The sequence below is a fragment of the Rattus norvegicus genome, chromosome 17 (assembly GCF_021556685.1).
Source record: "Rattus norvegicus strain SHRSP/BbbUtx chromosome 17, alternate assembly SHRSP_T2T, whole genome shotgun sequence".
Lineage (NCBI taxonomy): Eukaryota > Metazoa > Chordata > Mammalia > Rodentia > Muridae > Rattus > Rattus norvegicus.
In genome coordinates, this window is record NC_141550.1 from 2,410,186 (window position 1) to 2,429,284 (window position 19,099).

A 19,099-nucleotide genomic window follows, 5' to 3' on the forward strand; every position below is an offset into this window, starting at 1 on the left:
ACACCAGCTACTTTCCATTGTAATCACTGTGTCTACTCAGATGTGGTGGGTCAGTCCTGTCCAGTTCTTCCCCTCCTCTTTTTCTTTCGCAACAACTACACAGATCTATCTGTGTTAGCACAATGCATAGCCTCTGTGGCATTCTCCAATTAAAACTTAAAGGCATTAGAGGCCACCCAATGGTCCCTGTAAATTGCCTGCATGGTAGGAATTAGGTAGTCAAAATCTACATTAATATTTCTCCTTTTGCTTATGGCCTAATAGAACACTGGACCCCATATCCTTAGAATTTCCCTTGGAATGTCATTCGCAAATATGACTGATTCCTCTAGGTAAGGACTTCTGTGCATAACGAAAGTTTATTCCTTAACTGAATACATTTCAGGGGGAAAAGCAACTAAAATTCAGTTAAAGAATTAGGAAAGGGAGAAAATTGCTGTACCAAATGAGTCACACTGAGCAAATACATTAATCTTTTTTCAATTCTCATTAATAATTTTGTTTTGTTCCTGTTATTCATTTTTGTTGTTTTATTTGAAAGTGAATTCTTACCAGTAGTCTTTTGCTGCCTTGGAACTCTTGCCTGTTCTAGAACATCAGAGAATTCTGCCCACCCTGCCTCCAAAATACCAGCATTATAGGTGAACTTGTCACACCTAGATGGGTCAGTTCTTTTGAGTCTATCTGGTTAGGGTAGCTAAGACACAGACTATGGTCTTAAGTCTAGCAATAGATGTCTACGCTGAAGTGCAGCCCTTCAACCTTCAACTCCAATGTCTTTCAAATTAGGAGGAATTTTGTTTTTGCTTTATTATAATGTTTGTTATGAGTCACCAAAGACCTAGGGCAGAGTTCTGTCCTTATTATACAGATGGTGAAACCCAGACTCAGAGTGCTATGCCATTACTGAATAGATATGTGGACCTGCTCATCTTGTTCATGCTGTGATTCTAATGACTCAGTAAATGAAGTGGAAGGCAAGGCAACTGCCAGGAGCCAAGTCCTTACTCACTCTCTCTCTCAGGAATGTTTCAGGAATGTGAAGCCCACTTACACCCTCTGGGACATAGAAGCCAGATGTCCATTCTTATCACTTTTACAGCTTCTGTCTCCAGCATCTGTTCTTATCAGTCCATACCTGCAAATTACGGTTTAGGGCTTTAGGGTGGGTGGTGGCAGTGATCTATCAGTCTTGGGTCATGGGTGACCTTCCCACCTGCTTGTCTTTATAAGCTGCTGTTTTTGTTCATTAAAGTTTGAGAGCTTGATCAGAATACATACTTGCTCTCCTTCCTTGTTCCTCCTGTCCTCCATTCTTCCGCCCCCTCTCAGGTCTCCTCTGAACCACCGAAGGCCGGGGCACTCAACCAGATATGGTGGCACAGGCCTGTAATCACAATGCTTGGAAAATGGAGACAGTAGTTTCAGGATTTTACAGTCATCCAAGGTGAAAGTGATCAATGGGGTATGGTGCTAGTCCTAGAGAAACAAGGGAGACTGTGATTGGCTCAGACCAATATCCATAGTGTTCCCTGCAGCTCCAGAAGCTCAACGTCCTGAAACCAGTAAGTGTTTGGTAAGGAAACATTTTCTATTATTGATATTTCTTGCCCAATTCAACCTAGGACAATTCAGGATCAGTGTAGGATCCTAGTAGGAGTTCAAGGGCAACAATTTTACTCAGGATTGGATGAGTTTACTAGTGTCATATAGAAAGCAAATTATTCATCCCTGAAAGTATAAATCAGGGCTGCACCGGCAGGTTTTATTGATATATTTGTGCATTATTTTTCATCCTTAACAAGATGAAATTGAAAAAAAATGGGGACAGATAAAGAAAAAATAGAGCAAAGTCAAAATAATGCAATATATTTTTATGTAATGTGTATAAAAGTACATTTTATATGAAAATGTGTCCAAATACACATCTTAGCACTTTAAGATAAACTGGTCTTTGTTACAGTAGACAAGGAGTCTTATTTTCAAAACTACTTGGTTGCTAACTATAATTACGAAGTACCTGCTGCCCACTTCTGGTCTCAGCTTATACTGTTCTCAGACCCATGTAGTCAAGATACCAATACATATAAAATAGCATTTAAAAGGAATAGCTCAGAAAACTGGAATTCTCCAAACTGAAGTCATTGTCCTGAGAAATAGAGCAGTCAGGGATAAATGAAATATAATTCATTCTTGTCCTGCATTGATGCATCCATTGCCTTCCTCTGAACCAGCTTGTTCAGGAAGAAAAGCTGCTTTACTATGATATTAGGATAGCTCAGCAGAGTTGTTCATGTAAGAGCAGTAACCACAGTACTATCAGGTGACTTTTCCATGATGTATTCTCTGCCTGTTCTCTGTCCTTTGTATGTGTGAGAATTGTGGCATTGATACATCATTTAATGCTATCATAGAGATCTTACTTCATGATTAAAATGTAAGTCTGTGCTGAAAACCACCATCTTCCTCAGATGCTAGACTTGCAGAGTCCTTTCCCTATTGATGTGGTTCTAAGGATGACGTTGGGCCTAAAACTCAGAAATAAGTAGGAATGATAGCATATGTGGAATGCAAAATCTGTTCCTGTTTGGTTCTCTTTGAACTGAATACACACTCTTTTTAAAGATATTTTTAAAGTAATTATTTAGTGTTGGGCAGTAAATCCCTTATCAAACACATATTAATGCTAGAGCAGCTGTACCTGCAAACTAGAAAGATGTTTCTGAGAAAAGCTCTACCACAGCCATGTGTCCCTGATCCCAGTTGTTGCTCCTGAGGGCCACAAATATTGTCTTCTTCATTAGCAAGCTAAATTATTAAATTAACTGCCCACACCACTACTCAGTTTTAAAATTCCCTCTTGGAGCCATGTAGACAACATTCATTGAAGCAAGAGGAAAAGGATCTGCATGTGGAGCATGGCTTCTACCTTCAGACCACAGTAGGAGGACTAGTTTCTGGTGTAAATCATGGAGACAAATAGGGCAAGCAAACAACTGTTAGCACCAAGATTATATAGAATTACCAGGTTGTGGCCACGGTGAGTGATTCTGTAATTTCCCAGCCTGTATTAATTTGTGTTCTGTGAGTGAAAGGATATCACAGTAGTGGTCATACAAACTGGGAAGATTAGCTTGATCCAATTAATATTGAATTTCCAACTGGAGGGCACTAATGGAGATATGTCCAATGCACTTGCAAATATACTTCAGCTCAGACTGTTTCAAAACAATATGATGTTCTGTGGAGCTCTAGTTACATATAGATCATTGTGAGCTGCCATGTAAATGTTAGGGATAAAGCCTGCTTCTATAGTTAGTGCTTTTTACAACAACCCACTTTGAACATAGTGAAGTATGATCTCATGCACAAGGTATTTGGGACAAGAGGAGCAGCTTTGAAAAGAGCTGCAAGCATGTAGAGGAGTTGACCTACAAGTGAGCTATGTGTGCTTCAGTGACAGAGTTGGCAGAATAAGGATAGCTAAGTACACTGTAGTTAGGCGACTTCATCATAATCTCAAGAAGCTGAACAATGATCTTCCTGACTCCATGTTTTCCTGCTGGATTTAGTCTTGCTTTGGTCTGTTCCATCCTTAGCATGCTTTGACTCATTGTGAAGTAATACCGTTTATTCTTCACACTGTATGGCGGAAACCTAGCACTCTTGTTGAAGGTCATGGAAGATTGTGGGAGTGTAAGAGGTAGTTTGCACTCTCTAAGATTTTAGCAAAATGTGGTGTTGAAACGGGAATGTGTCCCATTCACTCATATCTAAAAATACGTACTTTCCAGTACCTGGAAGACTGTGGAAAGGAATAGAGATGTGAGCACATGTGTATCATGTAGATGATTTAAGAACATTTATAAGCCTATGACCATACAGGTGTGCTGCCTATTTCCTTTTTGAGTTTCAAAATGTGAACTCTATTTTCTTCTCATTTCCATGAGTTTTCATTTTCTTCGAGGACTCTAAGCCTTTGGATGTAGAAGTCCAATTTAATTCTTTCAATTATAATTTGCCTTGGCCATGATGTGTTTTATGACAATACTAAATGTTAACTATACAGAAAGGTTTTATGAACAGTGAGAGCACAGTACACCTCCCCTTCCAATGAGAAACCATGGAGGGTATTTTGTAAATCGAGTTTCAGAGCAGTTAGCTTAAGTCCATTCCCTTTGAGAGTAAGAGCAACCCCATGATAAACAAGTCTAGGTTGCTATGGAGAATCAATTCTCTTAAGAACATAATGCTTTATTCTAAACAGGCCAATAACAAATTACTTTTCAGGTCACTCTTCTGTAGAAGATTATCATGCTAGAAATAGTGGTTCAATTGCATGGCATAAATATATACTGCTATTTCAGTATCTATACTGCGTTCAGTATCTATTATATATTTTAGTGTGCTTAGTGAATCAAGGTCAGCAGGAGTTCTAAATGAGACTCTGTCTCATACAGAGGAGACAGATCAAACATATTTGTGACAGCCTAGCAGACTACACTGTTTCTACAAGTTACTAATTAATCACAATGTAAAATTTAACTTCCAAGTTAAAATCCAACGTTTTTTTTAACTTGTTCTTCCTCTATAATCTTGTGATTTCCACATCATAAATGATTTCTACTATTTATGGTATGTTTTAAAACTTGGCTGATATATAACTAAATTAATACCTGAAAAGAATCTCCTTTTGTCATCACGTGCTATAATACTGAGCCTTGATTTTGACTATTAAAAGACTCTACTTGGGTTCGGTCCCCAGCCCTGAAAAAAATAAAAAGAAAAAGAAAAAAAGAAAGGCTCTACTACTTTTAGTCAGTGCTACCTTATATACTGGGAATGAAATCTCAAAGGTCTGATAGAAAGTTTAGGACTCTGTCTTTTGGGGGGTATATTCTATCCTAGGTTGTCTATTCTTGATCATGTTTCTTGTCCTATGTGTTCTAGAGCATGTCGGGGGTCATGATTTCCTTGATGGGTCCCTGAAGAATGGAAAGGAAATCTTGGGAAGACATGAGAATGAAAACCTCATGAAAATTGTCTTTTTCAACCTGGATCAGAATTCAGGGCACCTAACACCAGGCGAATCATTGCCAGCATACCTAAAACACATTGCAATAAGGCAAAAGTTTTCCAGGCAACTGTCTATCCAATCAGTCCAACTCCTGGGGCAAATATACAGCCAAGGAAGTACCGAGACAGAAACCCTTTTTCCAAAAGCATATTACCAGGGAATAGATAGTCTAGCTTAACGATGTATGATCAAATGTGGTCTCTGACAAATAACAAAGAGGACGGCAGACCATAAAATACATGTCACATTTTACATAAGGTTAAGTGACAGTTCGGAAGGGGCAAAGCATGGGTTAATCATTCTTGGGAATTTGGGTGACATCTACCTTTATATCAAGGTAGGGGGCTTCTTCCACCACAAAAAGCAAAAAGCTGAACATGTAAATAAAAAAAAAATACACTTGCAGCATTTAGATTCCAGGCAGGCACTTGATCTCCATCTCTAAGGAGGGAGGCCCCTTCTTCATTTTCCTAATAATTGGTGGATGCATTATGATCTGCAAATCCTATTGCTTATTAAAGTTTGGAACTCCTCCTCAAGTTGGAGAATTAGGCTCAGGCAGTGAATTTCTTTTTGGCTAATCAGTGCAACATGGTCAGTCCTTCAACCATATACACATAACCAGTAGAAATGCAGTCAAAAATTTTATTTATATGTTTGAGCATTTATATTGACACATACATAACAAAGAAGAAATTGGTGGGGAAGAATCTAGGATTGAGCAAAAAGAAAGAAGGGCATAAATTGTTGAGGATATTTGATTATGGTTCCTAGAAAGAGTAGTTGTAGTAAAAAACCAAAGCTTAGGAAGATATTGCCTTTTCAGATGCAGCTGGGTGTGTCCTGAAAAGATGTGGTTTGGTTGTGTGTCTGAAAGTCTCACTAGAGAAGAATTCTAAAGAGAGGAATGTTCTTGCCTATTTTAAGACAAATTGCTGGAGAGGGATCTTGTTTCTTTGCTGTCAGACTTGAGGCCATGTCAGCTGGATGCATTGAGGTGCTCATCAGTTAAGTTGAAAACTGTTGACTCCCTACAGACTGTGCTTGGATCCTCACAGCAGAACCACTAATTGCAATGACCTGCTACAGCCTGACAAAGGTATAGTGAGGAAGATAGAGTCGTCTTTAGCAGCAATTAGACATTCGAGAGCCCTCTTGGTGGGCAGTCTCTTTTGACTCTATCTCTGTCTCTTGGCTTAGAAGAACATCTTGGAAGAAGAGGGGTGAGAAATAGCAGGACACAGATGAAACAGGATGTGAGGAAAGGGAGCAGAGGAGCTTCCATGAGTTCTGATGACCTCAAGAGAAAGGTCGCCTACCTAGGTAAAAGGTCATGGATGAAGGAGAGTTCTGAGCACCTAGCAGTTTAGTTGTATATTCAAGCTTATAAATAGATATTTCTCATATACATAGGAAAATTAAGTTTACTCTCTAGGTTAGCAGGTTTGGAAATACATAATAGGAAGATGTAAAAAGGTAAAGGTTACACACAGTGATGTATTATATTTCAACTGTATAAATATTAATTTTAAATGAAAATATACTAAATAATGATATGACTAAGTTTTGAACATTGAATGTTGTTACACAAGACACAGGTTGCATTCCTAGAGAACATATGGCAGTACTCCTGCTGCTCTGACTGCAATCTCTCGGATATATTCCCCTCCTCTGACCCTTGTACAAACAAGTGCCAGAAAAACACTCATATACATAAAATAAAAATAAAGTATAAAAAAACGGAGTCTTCTATGCAGATGTCACAGCCTTGAGACAAACAGCACTAAGGATGAGGTCAGATGCCCTTCACTTAAAATTACTCTAGTTAATTACCTAAAACTGAAACCAGTGGACACTATGAGGGCTTTACATTATTTTTAATACTTAGCATGGAAAACCCTCTTTAATGTGGAGCTTTTGGATTTACAAGAAAAATCTTTACATTAGCCCACAGCTTCTGTTGGCAGGCCACATACAGAGAGGATATTTAAGAGGGCTAACAATGGTGCTCCTTAGTGATCAGCAACCATTTCCTGCTCTTCTCCCCGGGTTGTCGGAAGAATCTTATTGAAAGGGCAAGATAAGCACCATTTCTGGAGAATCATATTGAAAGGTAAAGATAAACTCCATTAATCTCCATACGGACCTCATTTGTCTCCATTTGGAAGACCAGACCTGATTTCCTAAAGAGCCATTAAGCACCAGCTTCAGAAGTAGACCCTAAGTCCCTGAAAGTAAGTCATAAGGGAGGAGCTCTAGGAACAGACCCTAAAGTCCAGAACAAGATTATAAACCTCCACTGCCAGAGACCAATCTTGTTATAACCACAAAATAGTAGAAATATGGTATATCAGAATGCCCGATCTGCACTGTGCAGCCCTATTTCACCATATGATTAAAAGTCCATGACACTGAAATTCAGACACTGACCTGTCACCCCCTAGCACACAGCAATGACATTGTAGATTACCTAATTCTTCTAGACGGTTCCACCTGTTCCTGGGATCGACATTTCAAAGAATGGTTAACACCCACAAACGGGTGTTTTCTACATAATTAAGTGCTTCTTATTTTTGCATATTATCTGGGCCTAGGGTTTTCTTTCAGTGATTTTCAGACCATCACAACATGTGGCAGGTGAATATCAATTCCTCCTTTCCTGACATCAGTGTGAAATCACAGAAACGAATTAATTCCTATGGTGTCCTACAATAGCCCTGTAACTGTCACTATCCTTGGAATCCTTCTGCCTGTGGGTCCTATACTTCCCTCTGCTAAAAGGTGAAAAATAGACTGTGCAAGCAATTCACCTTGATTCAAGAGCAGAAACAGAGGACGTTTGGGGGAGGGGAGGAAGAGGAAGAGGAAAGGGAGAGGCAGAAGCAGCAGGACCAGGAGGCGAATGAAGAAATTCCTGCTGAGTGTTGGAATGTAGAAAGACAGGTTATTGGAGGACTGGCACAAGTGACATTGAAACAAGAGTCTTGACCATCAGAAAAGTGTCAGCTCCTACACTAGAATCCTGGGGCAGGAAAGCATTTACTGTGTACTTTCAATGCACTCTAACCCTAAGGGCGGTGCTCACGTCACTCAAGATGCAGCAGCCAATCAGGGTCTTCAAGAACACTGTCCACTTAGAAGGGGCAGGAACTTCCGAATGCTTTCCTGCCTTCTGTAGGTTCCTCCCATTCTTAGCCTAATGTTGGTGGACATGTCACTCAAGATTCACTGGCCAATGAGGACCTCCAAGAAGACCTTCCGATCAGAAGAGCAGGTACTTCTGAGCACTTTGGTCTCTGCTGCAGGTTCATCGCCATTGAAGAGCAACCATAATGGATTGGTTTGATGTGGTTTGACCTCTGCTTCTCTGTGCCTTAGCGGAGTACGGACGGGTGAATTGCAATTGAATCGCAATATGGTGAGCCTGGGACCACTCCCCCTAACCTGAAGGGAAGGTGACTTGAGAAGCGGGAGTCCGGGTGGCAGGCCCAACCCTTGTATGGAGTGGAAACTAACAGCCCCCTGTGTGGTTCCCTATGGTCTGAGCCGCTAGATGTATTCAGCGGTGACATCTGAATAACTTCATTTTGGGAGGTGCATCTGCGCGAACCTTTGGAGCAAGGGCTTGCATGTAGAAATATCCTTAACTATATGCCAAATTCGGAGAGGCCTGGTTTGTCTGGTATGTTGTAGAAGGTGTGCCCTTGCTGCTTAAGATCCGTTTGGAGTTAATTTTGTGGAGACTGTAAAACCCATCTCACCCACTGTGTAACGCTCCAAATTTAAGCTGTGATGAGATTAGAATCTGTGATTTAAAGGATTATCCAAAGTTTGGAAAATAGTAGGACACAAGGAATAAAATTTAGTTGAGGGAATGACTCCCTTTAAAACATCCCACGGGGTTGGGGATTTAGCTCAGTGGTAGAGCGCTTGCCTAGGAAGCGCAAGGCCCTGGGTTCGGTCCTCAGCTCCGAAAACAAACAAACAAACAAACAAACAAAAACGCAAAAAACAAAAAACAAGAAAAAAAACCCAAACCCTTATAAAACATCCCACTGAGAAGTAGTATGTTAACCAATCATGTCAGAGATTAGGATGCTAGGATACACATGTTTTTTTCTCAGGGTTGTGGGGAAATATGGCTCCAGATCATATAAAAGAAGAGAACCTTAATTACCAAACACCCACAATGTCCATGACCGGGTCAAAGACCAGCCTATTAAAAAACTGCTGAATGGAGCATTGTGGGGTCGTAACTAACACGAAGGCCTGGTGTGCCATAAAGGACTGCTTTTCTTCTTGAGAAAAGCATAGTTCTGTCCCATGGACAAGACATCTGGTGAAGCCATTCGAAAAGGAAAAGCACTGTTGTGGTGCAGAATGGCCTGATTGAGCAAGGCTCTCCGTGAGGCCTTCATGGATAGAGAATTACATGGTTCCTTCTGAAACTCAGCCATATCCTTGACAGAGCATGTAACAGCCTGGGTCCTAGAACTTGGAGCCTTTAGTTAATGCCTTGATGTATTTATTAAAAAAACAAAAACAAGAAATAGAGCTCCTTCTGTAAAACCAACCATGTGCTTGGGAGAGCTGGTAATGGTCTGGGGCCAGGTCCTTTGGAGAGGGGATATCTCTGATCCTGAGATTCCAATAATTCCTACCACGTGGGTCTAATGGAATCAGTTCCAAACCCCTGTAGTCATGGTCAGTAATTTTGATGAAATTACTCTGTTCTCAGTGTGCAGAATTGTTTGATAGAGTCCTCTTTATTTTGTCCATTGTATGGTAGTTCCTGCTGACTTCATGGGAGTGTTGCATTTTTTCCATTTTCCCCTGTAGGTAGTCTACAGCTGCTGTTCTTGAGAAACTTCCCTTAGCATCCGCCTTAGCCCCTCACTATCCCACCCGAGGTTTTATACTTTCTACCTCCTTTTTTTTTTTTTTAACTTTTGCATCCTGTGTTGTCTTCCACTTAGGACTGTGTCTCTGAAGAATAGCCTGCTCTTTCAGGGTTTTGGTGTTGCTAAATAATTGATATAATGTGTGTTCTATGTAAATCTCCCAACCACCAAGTGGCTAAACCAAGTTGTCTCCATGCCATCCTTAATAACCAAGTATGTAAAACCCAAAGAGACATAGGATAGTGGCATAAGTGGACTGCAAATCTCTACTACCCTGGCTCTTCTTTCAGCATCAGGGAGAATTAGGTGAGTGTCCTTGTTACAGAGATTTCTTTATCTTCGTTAATATTTTAATTGTGTCTTTGCTGATTTGTACCCTGGAAAGACATTAATTCTAGACAGCTCTATTTTCAGCCCTTTAGCAACACGTTTCTGACACAGACTGTGTTGCCTCAGGGGGCACTGACACTGATCCCAACGTGTTGCTCCCTACAGTAATGACCTTGCTTTCTTCTTCTTCTTCTTCTTCTTCTTCTTCTTCTTCTTCTTCTTCTTCTTCTTCTTCTTCTTCTTCTTCTTCTTCTTCTTCTTCTTCTTCTTCTTCTTCTTTCTTTTTTTTTTAATTAACTTGAGTATTTCTCATTTACATTTCGAATGCTATTCCCTTTCTTGGTTTCCGGGCAAACATCCCCGTAATCCCTCCCCCTCTCCTTCTTTATGGGTGTTCCCCTCCCCATCCTCCCCCATTGCCGCCCTCCCCCCAACAATCAGGTTCACTGGGGGTTCAGTCTTAGCAGGACCAAGGGCTTCCCCTTCCACTGGTGATCTTACTAGGATATTCATGGCTACCTATGAGGTCAGAGTCCAGGGTCAGTCCATGTATAGTCTTTAGGTAGTGGCTTAGTCCCTGGAAGCTCTGGTTGCTTGACATTGTTGTTCATAAGGTGTCTCGAGCCCTTCAAGCTCTTCCAGTTCTTTCTCTGATTTCTTCAATGGGGGTCCTATTCTCAGTTCAGTGGTTTGCTGCTGGCATTCGCCTCTGTATTTGCTGTATTCTGGCTGTGTCTCTTAAGAGAGATCTACATCTGGCTCCCGTTGGCCTGCCCCCTTTGCTTCATCCATCTTGTCTAATTGGGTGTCTGTATATGTATGGGCCACATGTGGGGCAGGCTCTGAATTGGTGTTCCTTCTGTGTCTGTTTTAATCTTTGCCTCTCTATTCCCTGCCAAGGGTATTCTTGTTCCCCTTTTAAAGAAGGAGTGAAGCATTCACGTTTTGATCATCCATCTTGAGTTTCATGTGTTCTATGCATCTAGGGTAATTCAAGCATTTGGGCTAATAGCCACTTATCAATGAGTGCATATCATGTGTGTTTTTCTGTGATTGGGTTACCTCACTCAGGATGATATTTTCCAGTTCCAACCATTTGTCTATGAATTTCATAAATGCATTGTTTTTGATAGCTGAGTAATATTCCATTGTGTAGATGTACCACATTTTCTGTATCCATTCCTCTGTTGAAGGGCATCTGGGTTCTTTCCAGCTTCTGGCTATTATAAATAAGGCTGTTATGAACATAGTGGAGCACGTGTCTTTGTTATATGTTGGGGCATCTTTTGGGTATATGCCCAAGAGAGGTATAGCTGGATCCTCAGGTAGTTCAATGTCCAATTTTCTGAGGAACCTCCAGACTGATTTCCAGAATGGTTGTACCAGTCTGCAATCCCACCAACAATGGAGGAGTGTTCCTCTTTCTCCACATCCTCGCCAGCATTTGTTGCCACCTGAGTTTTTGATCTTAGCCATTCTCACTGGTGTGAGGGTTGTTTTGATTTGCATTTCCCTTATGACTAAAGATGTTGAACATTTCTTTAGGTGTTACTCAGCCATTCGGCATTCCTCAGTTGTGAATTCTTTGGTTAGTACTGAACCCCATTTTTTAATAGGGTTATTTGTCTCCCTGCGGTGTAACTTCTTGAGTTCTTTGTATATGTTCGACATAAGCCCTCTATCTGTTGTAGGATTGGTATAGACCTTTTCCCAATCGGTTGGCTGCAGTTTTGTCCTAACCACAGTGTCCTTTGCCTTACAGAAGCTTTGCAGTTTTATGAGATCCCATTTGTCGATTCTTGATCTTAGAGCATAAGCCATTGGTGTTTTGTTCAGGAAATTTTTTCCAGTGCCCATGTGTTCGAGACGCTGCCCTAGTTTTTCTTCTATTAGTTTGAGTGTATCTGGTTTGATGTGGAGGTCCTTGATCCAGTTGGACTTAAGCTTTGTACAGTGTGATAAGCATGGATCGATTTGCATTCTTCTACATGTTGACCTCCAGTTGAATCAGCACCATCTGCTGAAAATGCTATCTTTTTTCCATTGGATGGTTTTGGCTCCTTTGTCAAAAATCAAGTGCCCATAGGTGTGTGGGTTTATTTCTGGGTCTTCAATTCTGTTCCACTCGTCTATCTGTCTGTCTCTGTACCAATACCATGCAGTTTTTATCACTATTGCTCTGTAAAACTGCTTGAGTTCAGGGATAGTGATTCCCCCTGAATTCCTTTTATTGTTGAGAATAGTTTTAGCTATCCTGGGTTTTTTGTTATTCCAGATGAATTTGTAAATTGTTCTGTCTAACTCTTTGAAGAATTGGATTGGTATTTTGATGGGGATTGCATTGAATCTGTAGATCGCTTTTGGTTGAATGGCCATTTTTACTATATTAATGCTGCCAATCCATGAGTATGGGAGATCTTTCCATCTTCTGAGGTCTTCTTCAATTTCTTTCCTCAGTGTCTTGAAGTTCTTATTGTACAGATCTTTTACTTGCTTGGTTAAAGTCACCCCGAGGTACTTTATATTGTTTCGGTCTATTATGAAGGGTGTCGTTTCCCTAATTTCTTTCTCGGCTTGTTTCTCTTTTGTGTAGAGGAGGGCTACTGATTTATTTGAGTTAATTTTATACCCAGCCACTTTGCTGAAGTTGTTTATCAGCTTTAGTAGTTCTCTAGCGGAACTTTTGGGATCACTTAAATATACTATCATGTCATCTGCAAATAGTGATATTTTGACCTCTTCTTTTCCGATCTGTATCCCCTTGATCTCCTTTTGTTGTCTGATTGCTCTGGCTAGAACTTCAAGAACTATATTGAATAAGTAGGGAGAGAGTGGGCAGCCTTGTTTAGTCCCTGATTTTGGTGGGATTGTTTCAAGTTTCTCTCCATTTAGTTTAATGTTAGCAACTAGTTTGCTGTATATAGCGTTTACTATGTTTAGGTATGGGCCTTGAATTCTTATTCTTTCCAGGACTTTTACCATGAAGGGGTGTTGAATTTTGTCAAATGCTTTCTCAGCATCTAATGAAATGACCATGTTGTTCTTATCATTTAGTTTGTTTAAATAGTGGGTTACATTGATGGATTTTCGTGTATTAAACCATCCCTGCATCCCTGGGATGAAGCCTACTTGATCATGATGGATGATTGTTCTGATATGTTCTTGGATTCGGTTTGCAAGAATTTTATTGAGTATTTTTGCGTCGATATTCATAAGGGAACTTGGTCTGAAGTTCTCTTTCTTTGTTGGGTATTTGTGTGGTTTTGGTATAAGAGTAACTGTGACTTCATAGAAGGAATTTGGTAGTGCTCCATCTCTTTCAATTTTGTGGAATAGTTTGGACAGTATTGGTATGAGGTCTTCTAAGAAGGTCTGATAGTGTTCTGCACTGAACCCATCTGAACCTGGGCTCTTTTTGGTTGGGAGACTTTTAATAACTGCTTCTAATTCTTTTGGAGTTATGGGGTTGTTTAGATGATTTATTTGTTCCTGATTTAACTTTGGTACCTGGTATCTGTCTAGAAAATTGTCCATTTCCTCCAGATTTTCCAGTTTTGTTGAATATAGGCTTTTGTAGTTGGATCTGATGATTATTTCAAATTTCTTCAGATTCTGTTGTTATCTCTCCCTTTTTTTTCTGATTTTCTTAATTTGGATACACTCTCTGTGACCTCTGGTTAGTCTGCCTAAGTGTTTATCTATCTCGTTAATTTTCTTAAAGAACCAGCTCCTGCGTTTGCTGATTCTTTGTATAGTCCTTTTCTTTCCTACTTGGTTGATTTCAGCTCTGAGTTTGATTATTTCCTGACTTCTACTCTTTTTGGGTTTCTTTCTTTCTTTTTGTTCTAGAGCTGTAAGGTGTGATGTCAAGCTGCTGGCATATGCTCTCTCCTGTATCTTTTTGCAGGCACTCAGAGCTATGAGTATTCCTCTTAGTACCACTTTCATTGTGTCCTATAAGTTTGGGAATGTTTTATCTTCATTTTCATTAAATTCTAAGAAGTCTTTAATTTCTTTCTTTATTTCTTCCTTGACCACGTTGTCATTGAGTAGAGCAATGTTCAACTTCCATGTATATGTGGGCTTTCTGTCATTATTGTTGTTATCGAAGACTAGTCTTAGTGTGTGGTGATCTGAAAGGACGCTTGGGATTATTTCTATGTTCCTGTATCTGTTGAGGCCTGTTTTGTGACCGATTATATGGTCAATTTTGGAGAAGGTTCCATGAGGTGCTGAGAAGAAGGTATATCCTTTTGCTTTCAGCATGGAATGTTCGATAAATATCTGTTATATTCAATTGATTCATAACTTCTGTTAGTTTCTCTACGCCTGTTTTTAATTTCTTTTTCCATGATGTATCCAGTGATGAGAGTAGGATGTTGAAATCTCCTAGTATTATCCTGTGAGGTGCAATGTGTGCTTTGAGCTTTAGTAAGGTTCCTTTTATGAATGTAGGTGCCCTTTCATTTGGAGCATAGATATTTAGGATTGCGAGTTCATCTTGGTGGATGTTTCCTGTGATGAATATAAAGTGTCCTTCCTTATCTTTTTTAATGACTCTTGGATGGCAACTTCAGCTTGTTTCTTCAGACCATTTGCTTGCAAAATTGTTTTCCAGCCATTTACTCTGAGGTAGTGTCTGTCTTTGTCTCTGAGGTGTGTTTCCTGCTTGCAGCAAAATACTGGGTCCTCTTTTCGTATCCAGTCTGTTAGTCTATGTCTTTTTATTGGGGAATTGAGTCCATTGATGTTGAGAGATATTAAGGAATAGTGATTGTCGCTTCCTTTTATTTTCATTGTTAAAGGTGGAATTATGTTTGTCTTTCTTTTGGTTTCATTGCAGGGAAATAATATTCTTGCTTTCTGTACAGTCTAGTTTCTCTCCTTGTGTTGGAGTTTTCCATCTATTTTCCTTTGTAAGGCTTGATTTGTAGAAAGGTATTGCATAAATTTGGTTTTGTCATGGAATATCTTGGTTTCTCCATGTATGTTAATGGAAAATTTTGCTGGCTACAGTAACCTGGGTTGGCATTTGTGTTTTCTTAGGGTCTGTACAACATCTCTCCAGGATCTTCTGGCTTTCTTAGTCTATGGTGAGAAGTCTGGTGTAATTGTTATAGGTCTGCCTTTATATGTCACTTGACCTTGTTTCCTTACTGCTTTTAAAATTCTTTCTTTGTTTTGTGCATTTGGAGGGCATTGGATCCCATTACAGATGGTTGTGAGCCACCATGTGGTTGCTGGGAATTGAACTCAGAACCTCCAGAAGAGCAGTCAGTGCTCTTAACCACTGAGCCATCTCTCCAGCCCTACAAATTCTTTTCTTATTTCTATACTTAGGGTGTGGCATATGTATGTCAGACACCAGCAGTATATAAAATGTTAAACCAAATAAGGATCAATGATGCCACTTGAAGCTCAAAGCATCCTTGGATTTTATCTCTAAAACTCACATAGTTGAAGTAGATAATAGACATCTGTGAGGTGTTTTCTCACCGCTACCTACACCCATGGCACAGGTGTATATCCACAAACACAGTGTAAACATTTTTATATGGAGGGATTACAAAGGAAAGAACCCAGTTTTTGAGAATACATGAAAAGATTTGCCAGTTTAAATTATTGTTATAAAATATCAGTACATATTACCGAACATCAAAAGTATGAGGTTTCCTTTTTAAATCTTAGTTTATCATTCATCCATTCTTTGATTCAAATGTAAGACATAGGAAAACCTCAGTGTGTCTTCGAGGTACATACCTGTAAGTCCAGGACATGGGCACGGTGGCAGTCCAGTCTCTGCGCTTTAGACCATGGTTGTGTACATAGAGAGTTCTTGGACAGCCGTCCTATAGAATGACATCTGTATCTAGATGAAAGAGCAAACCTCCTTTTACTGAAAGTCCCTAAAACAATGTGCCTGGCTTCTGGACTTATTTGGCAGCATTGGGAGCCCACAGCAATGCCTGGGAGGTAAACCTCTGATGTAATTTATGCTTCCTGTAGGGAGAGAAAAGGAACATGTATGTATGAAGATTTGTTTGCTGAATGGGATTGTATTCTGATTCCTTGATGCCTGCAAAACTTACAGTTAGGAACTCTGAGTGGTGGTGACTCTCGGTGACATCAAGGCTGTCCTCAGGGGACGATGGACCTCAAACAGAAGTCACTCTCATAAGTCTGTGGAAGTCAAGCCTTTAGAAAGAACCATGGAGTATGGATGAAGTATTGGGGGTGGGGCTTTGGATGTAAAAGCAAGAGGAAGAAAAGGCCCTCCAGAGTGCAATACTTGGGGCGGACGTGAACACCAGCTGCCTTCCATTGTACTTTCTATATCCACTCAGCTGTGACGAGTCAGTCCTGTCTGATTCTTCACCTCTCTTTTTTCTTGGCACGTACACAGAGATGTCAGTGATAGCCCCCTGCATACTCAGCATGGCAGTCTCCAATTAGACCATAAAGTCTTTCAGTCCCACAAGGTCATACCTATAACCTGCCCTCCTGGTAGGAAGTAGATATTCTAAAGATTCATTCATGTCTCTCCCTTTGGTTATGCTGTAGTGTAAGAGTGGACCCCATGAGCTTTGAATTTCCCTTGGAGTCTCTGGAAAATGACTGATTCCTCTAGGTATGAACTTCTCCGCATATCTTCCCATTTACTGAATACTTTTCAGAGGCAAGAAGAGCTAGAATTCTGTTAAGGACTTAGGAATAGGAGAAAATTCCCTGTTCCAAATGAGTCACGCGGAGTAAATATGTTAATCTTTTTCATCTGTTATAAATAATTTCCTTTTTTCCTTTTCCTTCATTTTTATTGTTTTATTTTAAAGAGTATTTTCACTTAGTCTCTGGCTGGCCTGGAACTCCTACCTGTTGGATAATCTCAAAGAATTTTGCCCACCTTGTCTGAAAATACCAGCATTAGAGGTGAACATGTCAGAGCTTGATGAATCAGTTCTTTTAATTGGCTTAATGGGGATGAGTGGCTGAGTCTATATGGTTAGGGTAGCAAAGACAGAGACTGTGGTCCTAAGTCTAGCAATAGATGTCTACCATGAAATGCACCCCTCTTCCCTTCAGCTCCACTGTCTTTCTTTCTTTCTTTTTTTTTCTTTAAAGATTTATTCATTTCATGTATGTGAGTGCACTCTAGCTGTCTTCAGACATACCAGAAGGGCATCAGATCCCATTACAGATGGTAGTGAGCCACCATGTGGTTGCTGGGAATTGAACTCAGGACCTCTGGAAGAGCAGTCAGTGCTCTTAACCACTGAGCCATCTCTCCAGTCCCTCCACTGTCTTTCTAATTAGGAGCAATATTGTTTTGCTTTATCATGTCTGTTATAAGTCACCAAAGGACTAGGGCAGAGTTCTGTCCTTTTCTACAGATGGTGAAAGCCAGACTCAGAATGCTCTGTCATTACTGCATAGATATGTGGAACTGCTCATGTTGCTCATGCTGTGATTCTAATGACGCACTAAAGTGTAAGCCACCTCAGCCAGACCTGGTGGCACAGGCATGTAATCACCGTGCTTGAAAAGTGGAGACAGCCGTTTCAGGATTTCAAGGTCATCCAAGGTGAAAGGGATCAACGGGGTATGGTGCTAGTCCTAGAGAAACGAGGCAGAATGTGATTGGCTCAGGCCTATATCCAGAGACTTCCTTGCAGCTACAGAGGTTCAGGGTAATGACACCATTAAATGTTAGCTGAGGTACTTACACTCTAATTTTTGTATACTTGATAATGTTTCCTGTTTGAAAAACCCTGGTTACTTCAGGGCCAGGTTACTGCAAGTGGGAAATTTTTCCTCAGGCCGGTATGAGCTCCCTAATGGCACATCCAATGCAAAGTGTTTATCCCTGAAATCATGTACACACCAAACAGTACCTCAAAAGCAGGTGTTATGCATTTATTTGTGCATACTTTTTCACACATGGTTAACAAGAAATTGGAAAGGAAGGATTTCAGGGTGCATAAGGAAGAGATAAGGAAGGCAAAAAAGTAATACGATATATTGAGATCAAGATGTATAAAAATAAAATTTAAATAAAAATGTGCTCAGATAGCACAGCAGTTTGATAAGGCACTGTTAGAGGGGCAGGAGGCCAATTCCCAAAACTCCGTGGTTACTATCTCTGTAAAGGATCTGCTTCCCCCTGCTGGTCTAAGCATATACTGTGCACAGGCACATGGGGGCAAAATACCCATACATATAAAAAAAAATTCAAAAAGAATACCTTAAAACACTGGAATTCTCTGCAGTGAAGTCCTGTTCGTGGGAAAGAGAGCAGCCAGGGCTAGTTGAAATGTAATTCTTTTGTCCTGCATTGAGGCATCTATTGCCTTCCTCTGAACCAGCTTGCTCAGGAGGAAAAGCTACTTTACCTTGAGGTTAGAATAGCTCAGCACAGGTGTTCAGGTAAGAACAGTAACCATTGCAGTGTCATGTGACTGTTCCTTGCTGTATTCTGTATTTGTGTTCTGTGTCCTTTGTATATGGGAGGGTTGTGGCATTGAAACATCTTTTAAGTCTGTCTTTTTGATCAAAACATTAAGGACTAGTATGAGATAGTTTTGCTGTGTAAATCTCCATCTATCTCAGTGACTAAACTTGCAAGTTCCGGCTCCCATTTAAATTGTTCAAAACATTATCTGGAGCCCAAACTTAGAAGAGTCTTATGGATGACAGCATATGTGGAACTCAAACTCTGTCCTAGGCTGCCTCTTCTTTGGGCATCAGCCAGAGGTGAATGAGTGATCTCTCCCTGGGAAAGGATGTTAATTCTACA

General features: G+C 40.3%; 1 protein-coding gene across 2 annotated transcripts in view; it reads left to right on the plus strand.

The window, feature by feature from the left end:
• Nucleotides 1-8,095: 8,095 nt before the first annotated feature.
• LOC134478814 (zinc finger protein 431-like) overlaps nt 8,096-19,099 on the plus strand; it is a 59,547-nt gene continuing 48,543 nt past the window's right edge. Inside the window, exon 1 of one of the 2 annotated variants that reach the window (XM_087591784.1) lies at nt 8,096-8,495. In XM_087591784.1, coding sequence (XP_087447910.1) covers nt 8,493-8,495 — 3 coding nt within the window. In that variant the 5' untranslated portion in view covers nt 8,096-8,492. The remainder of the gene's footprint in view (nt 8,496-19,099) is intronic. The other variant, XM_087591782.1, reaches the window with a different exon arrangement.